Source organism: Taudactylus pleione, unplaced genomic scaffold, assembly GCF_031769625.1.
Source record: "Taudactylus pleione unplaced genomic scaffold, aTauple2 ptg000377l, whole genome shotgun sequence".
NCBI classification, from domain to species: Eukaryota; Metazoa; Chordata; class Amphibia; order Anura; family Myobatrachidae; genus Taudactylus; species Taudactylus pleione.
The window spans coordinates 3,960,368-3,979,601 of NW_028284778.1; the positions used below are offsets into that span (position 1 = coordinate 3,960,368).

The window sequence follows — 19,234 nt, forward strand, 5'->3', positions numbered from 1 at the left end:
TTAACTGCGTGGTGCCCGGATTTGGTTCCCAACCTATACCCCAAGGTCAACCCGGTGGACCCCCTATGGACCCTGAAGTAGAAGTACGACACTTCTATATTTGTGTGTGACAGAGTCTAATCTGTATACTAAACACAACGGAATTTGGCAAGGAAAAAAGCTGCAACCACTGAATCGTAGCACTTCGTGTAGATCCAGAGTCAGACGCACACACAGATATAAGAGTGCCACGTATAAAATTAGTGATGTCGCGTTGTGACATGGAGATGCACGACCAAGCAAAGAGACTCTTGGTGCAGGTTGAGGACCACAACACCTTCTGCACCACGTAGGGCCATTTGGAGCTCCTGCAACAATAGGGTATGAGGACACATCTGAAGTATCTGCGGCTTTTCCTCCATCCTAAAAAGGCTGGATTGGATATGTAGACACGACACAGATAACAGACTACATTTTTTTTTTTATAATAGCAATACAAGCTGTGGTACCAAATTGGCTGCTCTTTTTAATTTGTCCCTTCCCGAAACCTGCCCCGCCCATTACTACACCATACCGCCTCCAATGACATCACACAGTTCTATCATAAATTTAGACATTTTGCCATAAATATTTACATCCAAATTTAAAAAAAAATATTAAGTTAAAATGTAAACTGCTACCTGCGCTGCATCAAACCCACAAATCACCGCTAGTGTCTAATGACCCTGAGCAGGGGCTTCTGTCAAGCAGCCATGTTTGAGGTAGTCAGCATTCCGATTCCTTGAACTCACCTTTCATGACGAGATCAAGGGGGAGAGGATTTGACAATTTGGAACTTAGCGCCATTCATTTAGCGTTTATTTTTATTTTTTTTATTTAGTAGAGAATTAAAAATATAAAACGGTCACGATTAAAAACACAGATAAAATACAACTAGAAGATGTTACAATGACAATATCAGTACAAACATCACAAAGTTATGGTGCATACACACCGTCAGATTTTTCTTCAGATCTGAACGATAACGATTTAAAAAATCATTCATATCTGAACAATGAGCGTTCCCGATGGTCAGATAACGATATCTGATGTGTTTGCAGTCAGATTTGAACAATTCCATTCATTTTAATGCAGTCAAAAATCTTTCGTAGTTCAAATCGTTGGTCAGATCGTTCATCTGACAGTGTGTATGCACCTTTACAATTCAAAAATAGATCTTCATACGATCATCCTCTTCCCTAAGGAAAGTAGTAGAGCATTGTCTCTTTAAAGGCAAAGAACAGCCACACAGAGAGAAGTCTTTGTTTCCACAGTTGTCGGATCATGATGGTGGCAATATTGACTGATGGTAGAAGATATCTGTAGCAACCAATCAGCTTCTACCTATTTTATTTATTCTATTTGTTAAACTCTATATAGAAACTGATTGGTTGTAATGAGCTCTTTGATACATTCCCTCCTAAGCTGAAGTTTGACTGAAGCAGGGAGAACAAAACACCACCTCATCTGTGCTACTGCACCTGTGCCATCCACATAGCTGGTAATATCATCGCTGCTCACGGTACCTCCAGGCTTGCCGATTATTATTTGCTGCCGGATAGGTCTGTGTGCACAAAACCAAGGAATCCTGGGCACGATTAGGCCAAGAGTGGCATATTGACCCCCAACAGTCCAGGTTTTAAGAATACCCATACTTGATCACTAGTGACTACATTATTTGATTTAGTCATCTGTGATCAAGTATGGCTATCCTGAATACTGGGACTGTTAGTGGGCGTTGAGGACTAAGGTTGGGAAACATCTAACAAGATCTCATTTCTATCCATTCTCACAAGAACATGAGAATCACTTTTTACGTGTGTGAAGTTTCTGATGTGCGATTAGATTCGATTTGTTCACAAGAGATTTCCCGCACACCGTGCATACAAATGGCTTCTCACCCGTGTGTTTTCTCACATGTGCAGTAAGGAGTTGTCTATAGGCGAAACGTTTCCCACACTCGGCACATGGAAACGGCCTCTCACCTGTGTGACTTCTCTCATGCTCAGTAAGTTGTCCTTTCGATCCAAAATGTTTCCCGCATTCGGCACAAGAAAACAGCTTCTCACCGGTGTGAGTTCTCTGGTGACCAACAAGAGTATATTTCTGTGCAAAACATTTCCCGCACTGTGTGCATAAAAATGGCTTCTCGCCTGTGTGAACTCTCTGATGTACGTTACGCTGTGACATACTTCCAAAACATTTCCCGCATTCGGCACATAAAAATGGCTTCTCTCCTGTGTGAACTCTCTGATGTACGTTACGCTGCGATATACTTCCAAAACATTTCCCACACTCGGAACATGCATACGGCCTCTCGCCGCTGTGAAATCTCTCGTGCGTGACAAGAGCCGATTTGTAAGCAAAACTCTTCTCACACACAGAGCAGGCAAAGGGCCGCTCACCTGTGTGAAGTCTCAAGTGTACAACAAGATGCGATTGACGGTTAAAGCATTTGCCACACTCAAGGCACGGCACTGTCTTCTCACCTGGGGGTTGTCTCTTGCGCGGTACGGCTTTCGATTTGTCTCTGGTATATTTTTTGCGGCCAGAACGTGGGAATGGCTCTTCGCCCATCTCAGCTGACAGATAGGTAGAAAGACTTGTGCTCTGGGTAAAACAGTTACCGTCTACAGAACTGGGAAATAGATATTCTACTCCAAGAGCTCTAATATAGGTATCAATATCTGCGTCATTAAGAGAATAACCCATGTGATAATCGGGATCAGACACTGTATCCGCACTGTGACGTAGTGGATCTATAATTGGGGTAGTAGGGCTGTCTTCTGTTGGATCTAGCGTGATGTCATTACCTTCTACTTCACAGTCTGGAGCTAAAGCTTCCTCTGAAGCATTCCTGGTGTTATGTTCATCTAAATAAAAAGAAAAAAATATATATTTCTCTCCATAACCATCCACAGGGTAAATTCAAGATGTTGCAAGTTATACTTGAAAACTCACTAGCTTACATATTAAGCTGTGTTTATGCAAGTGTGTGGTCACATTTCTCTTGGGCCCCAGTTTTATACCCATTTAATCCAGTCTGGATCAAATGATTCCCTGGGTGTAGGTTAGCGGGTTTATGGAAATGCGCTGGAACGCTCCTGGCTAACATCTATTTGCTGTATAAAATTCCTCTATCCGAGCCCATATTATGGTGTCATCTAGGTCAGCTTCCAGTTAGTCTTCAAAAGCCCCCTGGTAGTCAGGTAGCCACCTGACTTCAGGGACTGCACTCCCCTCTCGCACCAAAACCTTTTATTTGTGTAATTTACATTCGAAAAGTAAAATTGCTGAACCGTACACAATTGTTATATGAAACTAATGCTGGCAAATGGATGATCAGGTTATCCACCAATCCCACCACTATTTCTAAGTCGGATATCCTGTACATCGAACAGGTAATTGTGCCAAACTCAAGTTGGAATATATAAGGGAGAAATCAGCAATTACTTTTTTCATTATTATCCCTCACCTTTCATTTGGTATGTATGTATTATGCATATTTTATTGTGTTTGCTGCAATATTGTTTTATAGAACAGACTGTAGTTTTCAAATGTAATACATTAGTAAACATTTTACAGCAAGTGAGGATCCAGGAATATTTGCTGCCGTATCAATTTACATGTAGAAATGAGCACAGACACAAAGCGGTGGGGGGGGGGGGGGTGGGGGGGGGGGGGGGTGTTTATCTAATGGCAAGCTTGATATTAACTTTAAAAAAAATAAAGTAAGACACAACAAAAACAATCAACAAAATCAAACAACAAAAACACCCTGCAGGGTATGGCAAGTTGGTAGGACTTGCTCTGTCTGAAGTCACCCCACCTGAGGGCTAATTAAGCAATTGGACGTTTCCAATTAGCTTAATTAGTCCTTAAATAGCTATCTTTCGAAGCGGTGTCTTCAGCGTCAGGAGCCGGGTCTTCTGCGGCAAGGTGAGTATGTGCGTGAGAGTGACAATATATTTCCACATCCAGAGTGCTAAAGGAGAGGTATAGACTGAAGGTGGCACAGTGATCAACATGGTCAACTCTAGTTACACGCTCTGCCAGTCGCTGCAGGCACAAAGCCTATAACAGAAGTCTTTACTACACCATGCCAAGCCCATCGGTAAGGGGAAGTTTGAAGCAGAGGAGTGGGTGGGATTCTTCGGTCTGAAATCCACAGAGCTAGATTTTTTTGACAATAAAATATTGCCACCAATGCCCATGTTTGCCCTTATTAATGCACCTTAGGATCACCATAAAATGAATTTACACAAAAAATATCAAAATCAAGTACCACATATAGAAATATTGGTAAGCTGTTATACTGGCATGGTTGAAAGATCTGTGTAAGAAGCACAGAAAAAAAAAAAGTGCAGACACGACGACCTAGTGAGGTGGATAAATTGACACGATATACCACACCCAAAAATACTGCTATTTCTGCACAGGGAGGATCATGGGTAATGTCACATGTGCTCTCATCCCACTGATCAATGATATAATTTCCACAGCGAGGTCACTATACTCATGTATGAAACCCACCACAGAAGAGTTAAGAGGAGAGCTCTTTGCTGGTAGCACATAGCGACATGAAGAGCGCAGGAACCAGATAGAGCGAAGGGCTCCAGACTCCCCCACTGGGCAGCTGATTATTTATCAGCTATGTGACTCTGCTCTGTAATAAGTGATTACTCACCTGTGCTGATAGCTGTAGGGATTTCCTCCTCACACTGCTGGTCATCCCCCACATACATCTCCTCCTCTTCCTCTATATCTTCTAGCTTTAAAATAGTCAAGGGTTCCTCCTCTTCTCCCTCTGTATCATCTACATTAACAGGCAAGTCGTCATCCTAATTGACATACAAAAGAGTAAAATAACACTTCAGTAATTTGTCATTTAGTAAAATGATATAGAAGATACCAGTGTATGACCGACAGCTGCTCTACAGATCTTATAGAGAAAAGTAATAACATGAATCCCACCTACCTGATCCTCCTGTGGGGTCCTGGGATTCTCCTCTGTACAATCCTGGGTATAAGGAGACCGGGGACATCTCTCTGGGGTATCTCTCTTACTGGCTTCATCTGTAGGAGACACACAGTGAATGAGACCTTGGTTTATATGTAATTATATGGGTTTATATAAGAGAACATAAAAATGGTTCTCCTCTTTGAAATAAATTCATGCATAGTCTTACCCAATATTGTGAGGGGCTGGCAAGTCTCCACTGTTTCCTCGAACAGTTCTTCCTGTTCCTCTATATACTGCTCCTCCTGTATATAGAGAAATAAACAGTGACATCCTGACACCTTATAGGAACCTGACACAATAATAAAGTCATCACCCAGACAGAATCAGTATGAAATCTCGGCCATCGGGATGCCACTAGTCAGAATACTGACAGCAGCATCCCGACAGCCAAAATCTCAACACCCACAGGAACTAATGGTAAGTCTCCCCCTAAGCCCTAAACTTATCCTCCCCCTCTATGCACCCTAATCCTAACCCTCCCAGTGCCTAACCCCGCTACCTAACGCTAACCTCCCCCCAACACCCTGATACTTACCTTCGGGATACTGGTGCTGGGTTCCTGACTGGTCGGGATTTCAGCGCCAGTATTCAGACAGCATCTCGCATGCCGACTACATCCCCACCCAGACACATCCCCTGGTGTTACTGTATAATGTCCCATTCCCAGCAGTCACCTCTCCAGTCATCACCCAGACACATCCCCTGGTGTTACTGTATAATGCCCCATCCCCAGCATTCACCTCTCCAGTCATCAGCCAGACACATCCCCTGGTGTTACTATATAATGTCCCATTCCCAGCATTCACCTCTCCAGTCATCAGCCAGACACATCCCCTGGTGTTACTATATAATGTCCCATTCCCAGCAGTCATCTCTCCAGTCATCACCCAGACACATCCCCTGGTGTTACTGTATAATGTCCCATTCCCAGCAGTCACCTCTCCAGTCAGCAGCTGAATGATCTTGTTGGTGAGTTCCAGGATCTTCTGGTCATTGTCTCTCTCATGTATCAGTGAGTGTGGTGGAGACACTGTGATGGGGCTCTGGGTCTTACTCAATTTTTTGGCCGCGCGTGGATGTTTGCGGCGTTGTTTCACAGGCTCCTGACACTTCTTCACAACTGTATAATCCTATATATTAGGAGATAGTCACAAATATTAAAAACAAAAAATCTGTATAGAAATAGGTCTCTTGATGACCACAAATATTCACTCACTGGTTCCTACACATTAACTGATGTGTAAAACGCCCCCTTATCACAGAGATTCTATATAAACTAAAACCTCTTCCAGGTCCCAAATAAATTACCTTTGTTTGCCCATATATATCTTAGGGTTTAATACAAATACGGAATGTCACAGACACTCCCAGACTCCCTCACTTCCCCAGTCAGGTCCCTGTGTTAGTAATAGAGATAAGAGTGAGACTCCTAGAACCTCTCACCTCCCCAGTGAGCAGGCAGATGATTTCCAAAGTGAGATTTAATATCTTTTCACTCTTGTGAATCCTGTGTTTGTCCATCCTCAGTGATTTGTCCATCCTCAGTGATAGGATGAGGGTCTCACCCTAATGTGGCTTCTAGTAAAGATGCTCTGGTTCCTCAAAACTCAATGGTCTAAGAATAAAAATACTTATAAACATCACAAATGTACACATTACATATTAAGTATTCTTTTTTACCGAGCCATAGAACCCTGCTAAGTGTTTGAGATCCTAATGTTCAAGCTCCATAAGACTCCTCAGACACAAGATGCGCGTAATGCCATTATGCATAAGGTTACACTGCTTGAGGTCAGAACTAGGGATGGCCATCAACAATTCATAATCATCGATTGTTTATGGCTGATGTTGAATGCTTTTGCCCTCGATGGAGGGAGAACCAGATGGTTTCCCTCCATCGATGTCAAAGCAAAAACTTTTTTTTTACAAGGTGCAGTTACGCAGAGCATAGTTCTGCCCCCCCCCCCCCCCCCCCCCCAGGTTCTGATTGGCCCACAGGCCAATCAAAAACCAGATGAACATCGGTTGGTGAAGCCATCGATGGACATCATTTAACTAGTTGGTTACCAACAATGGTAATACCACCGAAGGCATCCCTAGTCAGGACTCCTGATCCTTGCAGACACAAAATTTAGTGTCATTTACTACACTTGAAATATGGTACAGATAACTGAACTGATATATAGTTAATTTTCACTATGCTTTAATTCTACAAATAGACAATTTCGGAACAAAAAAGGATAAAAAAAAAGGCGCGTTGCCACAAGATAGGAAGGGGGGAGGGGGTGTCTTTAAGGCACGGTCTCTTTTCATAAAACTGCCCTCAAGCTCTCCCCTCTCTAAGTAGATGCCATCCGCATGGAATCTATTCACCAGTAGTGATCTCTGCACCGCTATTTTTCCCACCCACAGGTCACTGGCACCGGGCCTGTTTTAGCATGGCACCACCAAAAGGGCAGGGCGCATTCTGTCCTTTTGAAATCGCCCACTGCGTGGCACCCCGCTAAATCAGCCTAGAGGGAGCGCTACTATACACAGGTCACACTAATCTCACACCTGATACACGGGTTACACTGATACCACACTGATCACTGTACACAGGTCACACTAATAACAGTGTGTGTCAGGTGTGCGATATCTGTGTGACATATGTACAGTGATGTGTATATAAGGTGCGATATCTAGTGTTCACACCAGGCCAGTGTTTCCCTGCACACGCATACTCCTGAAAAGAAGGCGTGTCCTTGTGACACTTCTCCAATTCGTCGCTATTGTGGATGTAACCAGCACTTACCGAGGTGCTGGGCTTCCCCCAAGCGTTCCCCTCACTGAATAGATGCTGTGGGCATAGCATGTATTCACCCAGCGCCGATCAGAAACCACCACTCGTCCCACCCGCGGGACACTGGCCTGCAGGCAGGAATGGCAGGTTGCTCTAGGGGGGCACAGCTCTAAGGGCAGGGCGCAGTGTGCCACTAAAAATCAGGCAGTGAGTTAGGGAGCAGCCTAGTGGGAACACCAATATCAGTGTGACCTGTGTACAGTGGTCAGTGTGTATAAGGTGTGACCTGTGTACAGTGTTCAGTGTGACCTGTGTACAGTGGTCAGTGTGTATAAGGTGTGACCTGTGTACAGTGTTCAGTGTGACCTGTGTACAGTGGTCAGTGTGTATAAGGTGTGACCTGTGTACAGTGTTCAGTGTGACCTGTGTACAGTGGTCAGTGTGTATAAGGTGAGATATATATCAGTGTGACCTGTGTACAGTAGTCAGTGTGTATAAGGTGTGAGATATATATCTGTGTGACCTGTGTACAGTGGTCAGTGTGTATAAGGTGAGATATATATCAGTGTGACCTGTGTATAGTGATCAGTGTGTATAAGGTGAGATATATATCAGTGTGACCTGTGTATAGTGATCAGTGTGTATAAGGTGAGATATATATCAGTGTGACCTGTGTACAGTGGTCAGTGTGTATAAGGTGAGATATATATCAGTGTGACCTGTGTACAGTGGTCAGTGTGTATAAGGTGTGAGATATATATCTGTGTGACCTGTGTACAGTGGTCAGTGTGTATAAGGTGTGAGATATATATCAGTGTGACCTGTGTACAGTGGTCAGTGTGTATAAGGTGTGAGATATACATCAGTGTGACCTGTGTACAGTGGTCAGTGTGTATAAGGAGTGAGATATACATCAGTGTGACCTGTGTACAGTGGTCAGTGTGTATAAGGTGTGAGATATATATCAGTGTGACCTGTGTACAGTAGTCAGTGTGTATAAGGTGTGAGATATATATCAGTGTGACCTGTGTACAGTGGTCAGTGTGTATAAGGTGTGAGATATATATCAGTGTGACCTGTGTACAGTGGTCAGTGTGTATAAGGTGAGATATATATCAGTGTGACCTGTGTACAGTGGTCAGTGTGTATAAGGTGTGAGATATATATCAGTGTGACCTGTGTACAGTGGTCAGTGTGTATAAGGTGTGAGATATATATCAGTGTGACCTGTGTACAGCGGTCAGTGTGTATAAGGTGTGAGATATATATCAGTGTGACCTGTGTACAGCGGTCAGTGTGTATAAGGTGTGAGATATATATCAGTGTGACCTGTGTACAGCGGTCAGTGTGTATAAGGTGTGAGATATATATCAGTGTGACCTGTGTACAGCGGTCAGTGTGTATAAGGTGTGAGATATATATCAGTGTGACCTGTGTACAGCGGTCAGTGTGTATAAGGTGTGAGATATATATCAGTGTGACCTGTGTACAGCGGTCAGTGTGTATAAGGTGTGAGATATATATCAGTGTGACCTGTGTACAGTGGTCAGTGTGTATAAGGTGTGAGATATATATCTGTGTGACCTGTGTACAGTGATCAGTGTGTATAAGGTGTGTGACCTGTGTAATATTGATCAGTGTGATATCTGTGTGACCTGTGTACAGTGGTCAGTGTGTATCAGGTGTGTGACCTGTGTATAATGATCACACCTGACAAACAATGATCACTATAGAATGAGACCTACATATAGGAAAAATGCAGAGTGGTGTTACTGGAGTGTGAAGCAGCATTTCCACAATTCAATTACAATTCACCATCCTGGGGGGCGCGATATTGAATTGGTTTTGGGCGCCCATGTATATCGTGCATGTATTGCCCAAATAGACAGGTTTCAGCAGCGTAAAACAGCTAAACCCATCTTAAGTCCTGCTTTGGGTGCCAAACTCCTGGGAGACAGCATGGGATAAAACAATTAAATTCCCCCCTTTGTATTAAAGTTATAGGATCCATAATACACAGATTACAGGACAATATTTAAATTGTGTTGGTCATACACGGTTTTAAGTGTTGTACATCTCTGGTACACTTTCATTTGTACTGTGTAATATTTAACAACATATTTGCAACCTTAAAATCCCTGTTACACTGGCCAAATAACGTGTCAATTGGTCCCCGAAAAATAACCCAGTCCAGTGACCCAGCAATTCAACCCGGGTAGCATTTATATTAACAGCCAGCTCATCGGCGCTTGGAGAGGTCATCTCCAAGTGCTGGCACAGAAGTTTACACTACAAATGGGGGCGCTGTGAACGGCCTGAGCCGGGAATAACAAGGGTCGGGGCCGCAACGTGAACGTGGTCTGTCCCAGGTTGGAACAGTGTTCCAAACCCGGGTTAGACCCGTGATTTTAGTGTTAAAGAGGTATTCCAAGTGCACAATCTTATCTAAACCTATACTTTAATTTTATACCTGTAACAGGACCCTGTCCACCAGGTGCAGGATACCCTACTCCTGGGCTCCCCATTCATTTATCATTGCAGTTACTTGTGCTGAAAACACCTCATATATGTACTAGTGCAACACAGGTAACAACAATGAAGTGGGAAGTCCAGGAGCAGAGCCTATTCTACCTGGTGACACGGGTCATGTTGGAGCATAAGTATAACCTGTGTTACCCTCTCCTCTATATAATACCACATAGTGTGTGTTGGGAGCTGTGTTACCCCCTCCCCATATAATAATAAAACCACATAATAATCAGGGTGTGCTGGGAGCTGTTATTCCCCATCATATATCACATACAGAAATGACAGTATCAGAGTACAACAGTAATGTTGAGAGCAAGGCGTATGAGAGTAATGACAGTATCAGAGGAGTAGGAGAGTAATGACACACACAGTATTAGAGGAGTATATCACCTCCGTCCGTCTCGGCTGCTCGCTGAGAAGCCCCGGACGCCCTCACACCTCGGCGGTGACCGCTCTCTCAGGGTGGCAGAAATTGAATGCAGAGCGGCGCCTGAAGCTGGAAGTGTCCGTTACTTTGGCCCCGCCCCCTCCGCGTCGTCACTGGCTATATGAGAGGGAGGTTCAGGATTTGAAAAAATATAATGCGTCAGAGACTATGCCAAAATGGCCGCCGCCAATTCTGGGTACAAATATACTAAAAGTACACGTCCGCTGTACGCTAGTTACAGCATGTTTACTAGTCACACAAGCCGCCTATCTGGGCTATGAGAATATGGCCGCCGTTCTCCTCCACGGACGGACGCTGCCACAGCCATGCTTAACACTGTTTTCGTCTTCGATGGCAAAATAGAAAGACCATCGATGTTAAGCAGCTATGCAATGGATGAGGTTTCACCAACCGATGGTCAATCTTGTTCCATGACTGGCTAGCCCGTGGACCAGTCAGAACCGGGGAGCGCGGCTTCGCGCCATAGGGGGGCGGAGCTATGTTAAATGTCCCAACTCCCGACAACTTGAAAAAAAACAAAACTATTTGGTTATGTTCTTCAATCGATGGAGGGAGACCGTCTGGTTCTCCCTCATCGATGAAAAAACTTTCAACATCGGACATAAACCATCGACGGTTATGATTATGAATCATCGATGGTTTATGGCCATCCCTACCAAAAAGGGTTGACTGCCGCTCTTAGCTCCTACCATGAATGGCAAATAAGCTCTATTCCTATAAGCTGTTACCCTCCTGCCTAGTTCATACCCCCAGTATAGTACTACAACTGTACTGTACTATTATTAGGATGAGTGTACTACATTAGGGGACCCCCACTCACACATCAGAGGCAGGGTTTCTTAGGGTAGGGGCATGATGTTGGCTGCACGCAATGTAGGGTAGAAACATTATTACATACAGATTGAGATTCTATATATAGTATGATATAAGGGGAGAATGGGATATATATACTAAGCCTGTGAGAGAGATAAAGTGGACAGAGATAAAGTACCAACCAATCAGTTCGTGTCACTTTACAGATTGTGTTTGAAAAGTGACAGAAGCTGATTGGTTGGTACTTTATTGCTCTCCACATTTTAGTACATCTCCCCAATCAACTGACCCTGGACCCCACTGGGCATCTCCATCAAGCCCAGGTAAAGCATACCCTCCCCCCGTTAAGGTGGGTACACACCTAGTAGTTATATCTGCAGATGATGGTTGTTAATACACACTGACCAACCAACATCTTTTCTCCTGACCCCCTTCCCCAGCCTCTGCTGCAAGTGTACGGGCAGAACCGATACGATATATCGGTGAAGGATGTAATTCACATACATATCGCTGGTATACACTGGCCGTCGGGCATCCGATATATTGGCCGATCAATTAATCGGCTGATATATCTGCCAGTGTGTACCCAGCATCACTGGTGCCAGCGTCTTAGTTCCGTCATCCATTCTGATTAGCCAAAGGGTCACTCAGAAGGCCGACGATCGACTGATCTGCCACAGTTGCTGCAACATTTTACGCAGATGCTGCGACTTTTTAGCGCAGATGTTTGGATTTGCAGAGACGCAGGTGGGAGTCTGACATCTCCCGGTGGCTGCAACATTTGCTTGTTTTCGCATAGCAGCTGCGTAAAAGGTCGCAGTCGGGGAGGGATTAGCGCACAACTCTGAATCGGGCCACATTTTTATGGAAGAAAAGTGATATAGAAGACTGAGATGAACATACAGGCTCAAGACCCATTCCCTCAGCATCTATATAATGTACAGTAGCGCACGCAGGGGGGGTTTCTAAGCACCCAGAAACCCCCCTCATGACGGGCCACTTTTTCTTATTTCTGAGACGGAGACAGCTCAGCTGCCCGGCCACTGCACTGCCTGTTTGGTAGCGGCTAGGTCCCCTTCAGCTACCGGTTAGGGTTAGCTTTCAGCGCTTCCACGTCAGGTGGCTTTCATATCACCTGACGCGGAAGCGCTGACAGCTGACCCGGCAAGGTCCGGGCAGCACGCCGCCTTCACAACACAGACCATCCAGAGTGAGCATGGGAGTCTGGAGATCCTGGGGGAGGATCGCTGCTGCCCAGCAGCCCGGCACCTAGAAGGACTTCCGCAGCTAGCAGCAGAGCCCACACATCAAAGGAAAAGCTGCTGTGAGTATGCTATGTGTGTGTGTTTGTACTTTGTAAGTATGCTGTGTATGCTTCAGCATGTGTATGTATGGTGTGTGGAATCTACAGTATGTGTGTATGTACTGAATGCTGTGTGTTTATGCTATGTGTGTGTGTCTCGCATATATACAGTGTTTGTGTATATATATATATATATCTACACACACATAAACACGGTGTATATATATATATATATACATATATATATATATATATATATAGTGTTTATGTGTGTGTATATATATATATATTAGAAACCCTCCACTAAAAATCCTGCGTTTGCCACTGATGTACTCCCTGACGCCATAGAGCCACTGGTAGATGCCGATACTAACATAGACACAAGGAAAGCCATTATAAAGGGAAATTCAAAGTACAATTAGCCTTTATGGCCAGTTAAGAAAAAGACAACAAAAATAAAACACCTGGGGGTATATTTACTAAAGTGAGAGTTTTTAGAAGAGGAGATGTTGCCTATAGTAACCAATCAGATTCTGGCTATTATCTTCTAGAAGGTGCTAGCTAAATGTTAAGTAGAATCTGATTGGTCGCTATGGGCAACATCTCCACTTCTTAAAACTATCACTAAAAATAGTAAATATACTGGAGACTGACAAGTGGTCTCATCTCATATACCTACATGTCATCGCCTGTAGTTATAGAAACTGTCCTTGGCCCCCTCCTCTTTTCCCTTTACACCTCCTCTCTTGGCTAATTAATAAGCTCATTTGATCTTTAATACCACCTTTATCCTGATAAGACTGACAGCCCTCCATCCTCTCTCGTGTCTCTTCTTGCTGCCATCTCAGGGCCTGATCCAGCATGGGTCGCGACTGCAACAGCGTAGGCAGATGGGCGATTATTGCGTACTGCGCATGCATCGCAGAGCACGTGTGCGAACAGAGAACTGCGATCGCACCGCGTGATCGCAGAGCGTGGAAAACCATCGCAGAGTGAGTGACAGGACATCAGCGTTTGGGGGGGGTGACGGGGGAGTGGTTGGAGAAACACAGGCATGCTTGTCAGTTTAAACGCCGTTACATGGGCGTGCATAAATTAGCCACTGCGACGGGATTCTCAGCTTAAGTACTCACTACGAGCAACGAGGGTAGCTATTTCTGAGTAGGGTCTGACCTGTTGTAATCGTGCGTGAGACTCCACTGTTACTCGATGTTCCCAATGTTTTTGTAGACTTTCCAGGTATTACGGATGTGAGATAGGGGATGTGGGCGTCTTTATGTAGGCCTGCGACGGCTTTGTGATTGCAAACATTAGCATATTTTTGCAGCAGACCTGCATTCGTAATCGCTGCCGTGATCGCATTAGCGATCTTTGCTGAATCAGGCCCTCGGTCTGAATGTCCCGTCACTTTCACAAAATAAATGATCAAAACCAAATTTATTGTTTTCCCCTACTTCTCTTTCTGATGATAACATCTCACCTACTAAGGGCCTGATTCAGAGCCGTTCGCTATTTGCGGTCGTTCGTTCAAAAACAAGGGGTGGCTATTCAAATGATCCGTTCGCAAATTGCAGTCTGTTCACACCTCTAAGTCTGAACGAGCGAGCAAAACATACGCTCGTTTATTTGTTAAAAACGCCCCCTGGCCGCTCGCACCATACGTCATGTCCGCTATTTATTAGATTAATCGAGTACATCGACCAGCGTATGAACTGCTCGCTATTCTTGTGGTTGGTTTTTGCTACCACAATCTTGCCAGCAGTTCTGGCTATAAAATAACCCAGTGACGTGGTCAATGACGCTGCTGTATTAATTATGCACACCCATAAAACGCCCGTTTTGACCTTTAAGCACGCCTGCGTTCGGATCTCCACTCCCCATTTTCAAGCACCTTCCCCTGTTACCACCCACATACGCCTCATTCTGTCACTCAAAATAGCAGGCATTCGCTATATTGCGAGCACATGAATTTCGGCCGCACTGACTGGTTCGCGCATGCGTATAACGATCCGTACGCATATGTGCGAACATCGCTCGGAACGAGCGTACTGCCGCTAGCGAGTGGCTCTGAATGAGGGCCTAAGTCCCTTAAGTCCCCTACCTGGGTGTCATGATCAGGGCCGGCTCTTGGGGTGTTCGACCTGTGCGGTCAAACAGGGACACCACTCCATACTGGGCGCACCCCTCCCCAATATCCCAATTTCAATGGGACAGCACTGTCCCGCTGTTGCACTTGTGGTCCGAAGTGGCCCGTGGGTGGTCTGGTCGGGAGGTTGGGTACCCCCACCGCCGCGGCGGTGCCGGACCCCGGAGTGCTGGGAGAGGGCTGGGGGAAGTCCAGCTAGTGACGAAGTGCTTTGTTCCCCCCAGCCTGACGATACACAAGAGGCGTGCCTTGTGGACACTCCCCTAAATAACATCATTTAGGGGGTGTGGCCTATGGTAATTAGGCCACACCCCCATTTTCGGGCACACATGGCTTCACCGCGCATGTCTACAGGGGGCGACCATCACCCGGGCAGCACAAGGCGCGGCTACCCCTGGAGCCGGCCCTGGTCATGATTCCTCCGTTTATATTCACCCCTCAGATTCAAACTGTTTCCCAACATCAGGATCCTTTCTCTGATGTCACCAAACTTTCATCCACTCTGTCGAAGCCGGATAATTGGCTGAGACAGAATCGGTTTAAAATCAGATCTGCGCGACGCAATTTTGCGAATGGCAATGAGATGCCATTTTGCGACTAGCCGCCCAGCGCCATTTTAGTGAAACTCGCCACTATAAGTACATACGGCGATGCTATTATTTAGCGTTGTGCGATTCCCACGGAATAGAAAGAAGTTAAAAGTCCTCACCACATAAATACATACAGTCGCTAAAACATATAAACTAATTATCCCAAGACATGCACCATAATGTACTCCACAAAACACATAGTCGCACAACGCTAACTAGCGTCTTTTCCCAATTCCCCAATACTTACACACTGCACACTTACATAAAAGGTTCCCTAGCATTAAATTGTAATATTCAAGGTTTATGCAGTAATTATTAATGTTGTGTAATAAAGGTTATTTGATATCTAAGGTTTAGTACATGGTAAGCAGACCGTGTCTGCTTACCGGTGTGCCAGCTGATTACAGCTGGCACACCGGCATGCAGCCACAGCAGCGGCGGCCCTTATGAGACAGCTCCGCCATCATTTTTAATCTGGCGCCAGTCGTGAGCCAATTGGAGCTCACGACTAGCAGCCAATCAGCAGTAGCACCAGATTCCAAATGTCGGCGGTGCTGTCTCTCCATGGCTGCGGCTGCATGCTGGTGGCCCGGCACTAAATATACCTGCTGCAGCTGATGACACAAAGGGGGAGCGGAGGTAAGAGGCTGCTGGAGGGACACTGGGGTAGTGGCATAATGTGTAAGGGACATTACTGTGTGGCATGGTATAAGGGGTATTATTGTGTGTGACATAATGTGTAAGGGTTATTATTGTGTGGCATAATATATAAGGTGCACTACTACTGTGTGGCATAATGTATAAGGGGCACTGTATGGCATGTTTATAAGGAGTACTACTGTGTGGCATAACATGACTGGGCTCTGTGTGGCATAATGTGAATAAGGTACACTACTGTGTGGTATAATGTGACGAAGGGGCACTACTGTGCAGTGTAATGTGACTTAAGGTGCCCACACACATAACGATGTCCTCACGATACGATTTTATGGCCAATTTCCTCATGAACTTTCACGGGAGCTCCCTTGCCATCGTGATCACGATTTGGAGTTAAAAATGTCCAATCTGACTAAAGATCTATCTTGCAGCCAGTGCATTGTATCCCAGGTTGGCTAATCTGCCCTACAGCACGGCAGATCAGAAGATGCGATGTACGACGAGCGGGGACGCGCATCGGCATCGTGCTCGTGAGTATAAACTCACGATTTGTACTTTTTTTACCCGATTCGTCGTCACGATTCGTCGAAATCGGCCAAATCGTGTAAAATGTCGCTATGTGTGTGGGCACCTTAAGGGGCACTACTGTGACATAATTTGAATTGGGGGTACTATTGTGTGGTTACACCCCTTCCCAGTGAGACCACACCTGTTGTTTTTTTCCGCAAGCCAAAGGCACGCACTCTCCGTCCTTCAGTTGTGGATGGCGGCACCAATGTTCTTTATGTACACAGGTCACCAAAATGTGTACTTACGGTTCTGCTTTGGTGTGCACAGATGTGTCCTCCTCTGTGTTCAGCACCCCTGCCCTAAAAATTTCCTACAGTTAACATGATCTAATCAACTGTTAAGCCAGGGCTTGGTCAATTGGGAAAAAGCCTTCCCTTTTCCTTGTCTGTGACCCCCACCAGCTTTACCTAACAGATCCAACCAAATACCCAATGTCTGACTATGGACCTGATTCAGCATGTATCGCAAGATTGCGCACGCACGCACCCGGCCGCCGTGAAATTATGCAAATTATGGCGATCGCAATGCCACCGCAGCACAAGACGGAGACGTTCAGCATTACATAAAGCCACTGCCTTCCCTTTACTCACATCCACAATAATTAGCAAGACTGAGAAAACATCGGTACAACATTACAGACGTCCTTATGCCAGGCTACAATCGCAATGTGAGTGCACACATTTAAATAGCACTGCTGATATTAGCAATGCAGTTGCGTGCGTATAAGCAGAATAGTGACCCAGGCTGAATCAGGCCTTATGTATGTAACCAGCAACTGTTTCAAAAACCACTGTCATAAAATGATACAATGTTGCACAATGTCTGCATCAGCTTGTTGGATCGTATCCTTTCTAAATTGACATCCTGCTAGTCGTATTTACAGTATCTCAACACCTCTTATTTATTGATAAACTTATATTTCTTGTCTTACCACTGTGTTGTCATTGGACTGCATTAATTGTGTACACTTTATTTACTATGCTGTTGAAATAATATCATATGTTTTGATTTTTTTTATATATGTAATATGTGTAATATATTTAACATGTCCTTGTGTGGAGACAATTCATTCTAAAGTGATCAATTTATATAGTTTTAATTCGGTAACCTGCAAAAGTTATGTATGTGCATAGCTCCAATATACAGTGATTTGAAATAGATTTCTTACAAAGCTGTGTCACGGGTATTCATTAAATATTAGATAACCGCAGGATTATATTTAGCCAAGAATAAGCAGTCTCAGATGTCCGTTAGTTATGTATTATTCAGAGCGGTATCATGGGCATTCACTAATACCTCTTTTCCACTAGAATGCCAAGTCGCACCTGGGATTATGTTCATGCGCAACCCGGCTGAGACCCGTCAGACGACCCGAGCTGGCACTAATGCCAGGTCAATGACGCCATCTGCGTCACGTGATGAGTCGGCGCTTAGAGATGATCTCCAAGCGCTGACTGTAGCTATGCAGAGAATGGGACCCAGTTCCCATCGACCCGGGTTACCCATTCACACTGCATCACATGCAGGGTTGAACACGCGTTCAACCCTTCATGTGACCAGGGTTGAAATGCCGGCTCGACCCTTTCACACAGCACAATAACCCGGGTTACTGCAACCTCACGTGCAAAAACCGATGTTATTGGAGCTAGTGGAAAAGGGGTATAAGTGTTAGGTGTCTGCGAGCATATAATTAGCCCAGAATAAGCAGTCTCTGATGTCCGTTAGTTATGTGTTATGTTAGCTGCACATTTTAATTAGCAGCAAGGAAGCATATGCGCCTGTTCTATATACTTGAATGCATTATAGGTGTGTTAATTGCTTAGTTGGAAATGGCTGCAGACATATTGCCCCAAAATAAGCAGCCTTAAGTGTCAGCCAATAGTTAGCAGCTTGAGTCGAATAGAGGAAAACAGAGATTCAGGCATCACTCAAGCCCTGAGACACTCAATAGCATTTAATATATTCTTTGTTTACTTCTTATGCTTTCTATCTAGATAGGGCAACATATGATAGTTGATTGGATTTCACAGATGTTTAGGCTGCGAGTATGTAATTAGCTCAAAAAATAAGCAGCCATATATATTATAAACTGTTATATATTTATATACAATATATCATTATCCTTTTATTATGCAGCACACACAGGATGTAGTCAGGATACCGGCCGCCGAAATCCTGACACTAAAAGCCCGCCATGGGACTAAAGATAGACGTGGGAATCCCAATGCCTCTCATTACCCCCACGATGAAATCCCGGACGTAGGTAAGCCAGTTGACTTACTATCTAACCGCGGGGGAGAGGGTTAGTTTTAGGAACCCCTGGGGGACTTGGGGTAAGGCACCACCACGGGAGGG

The 19,234-nt window shown here is 44.8% G+C and overlaps 1 protein-coding gene across 1 annotated transcript; it reads right to left on the reverse strand.

Moving 5' to 3' along the window:
• Window positions 1–824: 824 nt before the first annotated feature.
• On the reverse strand, window positions 825–10,874 carry LOC148508048 (uncharacterized). The gene is made up of 7 exons (XM_088445241.1): window positions 10,743–10,874; window positions 6,485–6,656; window positions 5,980–6,171; window positions 5,208–5,283; window positions 4,997–5,094; window positions 4,706–4,859; window positions 825–2,891 (listed from the first exon to the last, which is right to left on the reverse strand). Exons 2-7 carry the CDS (start codon window positions 6,578–6,580, stop codon window positions 1,825–1,827), a joined length of 1,683 nt encoding a protein of 560 aa, XP_088301367.1. The 5' UTR covers window positions 6,581–6,656; window positions 10,743–10,874; the 3' UTR covers window positions 825–1,824.
• Between the last annotated feature and the right edge of the window lie 8,360 nt (window positions 10,875–19,234).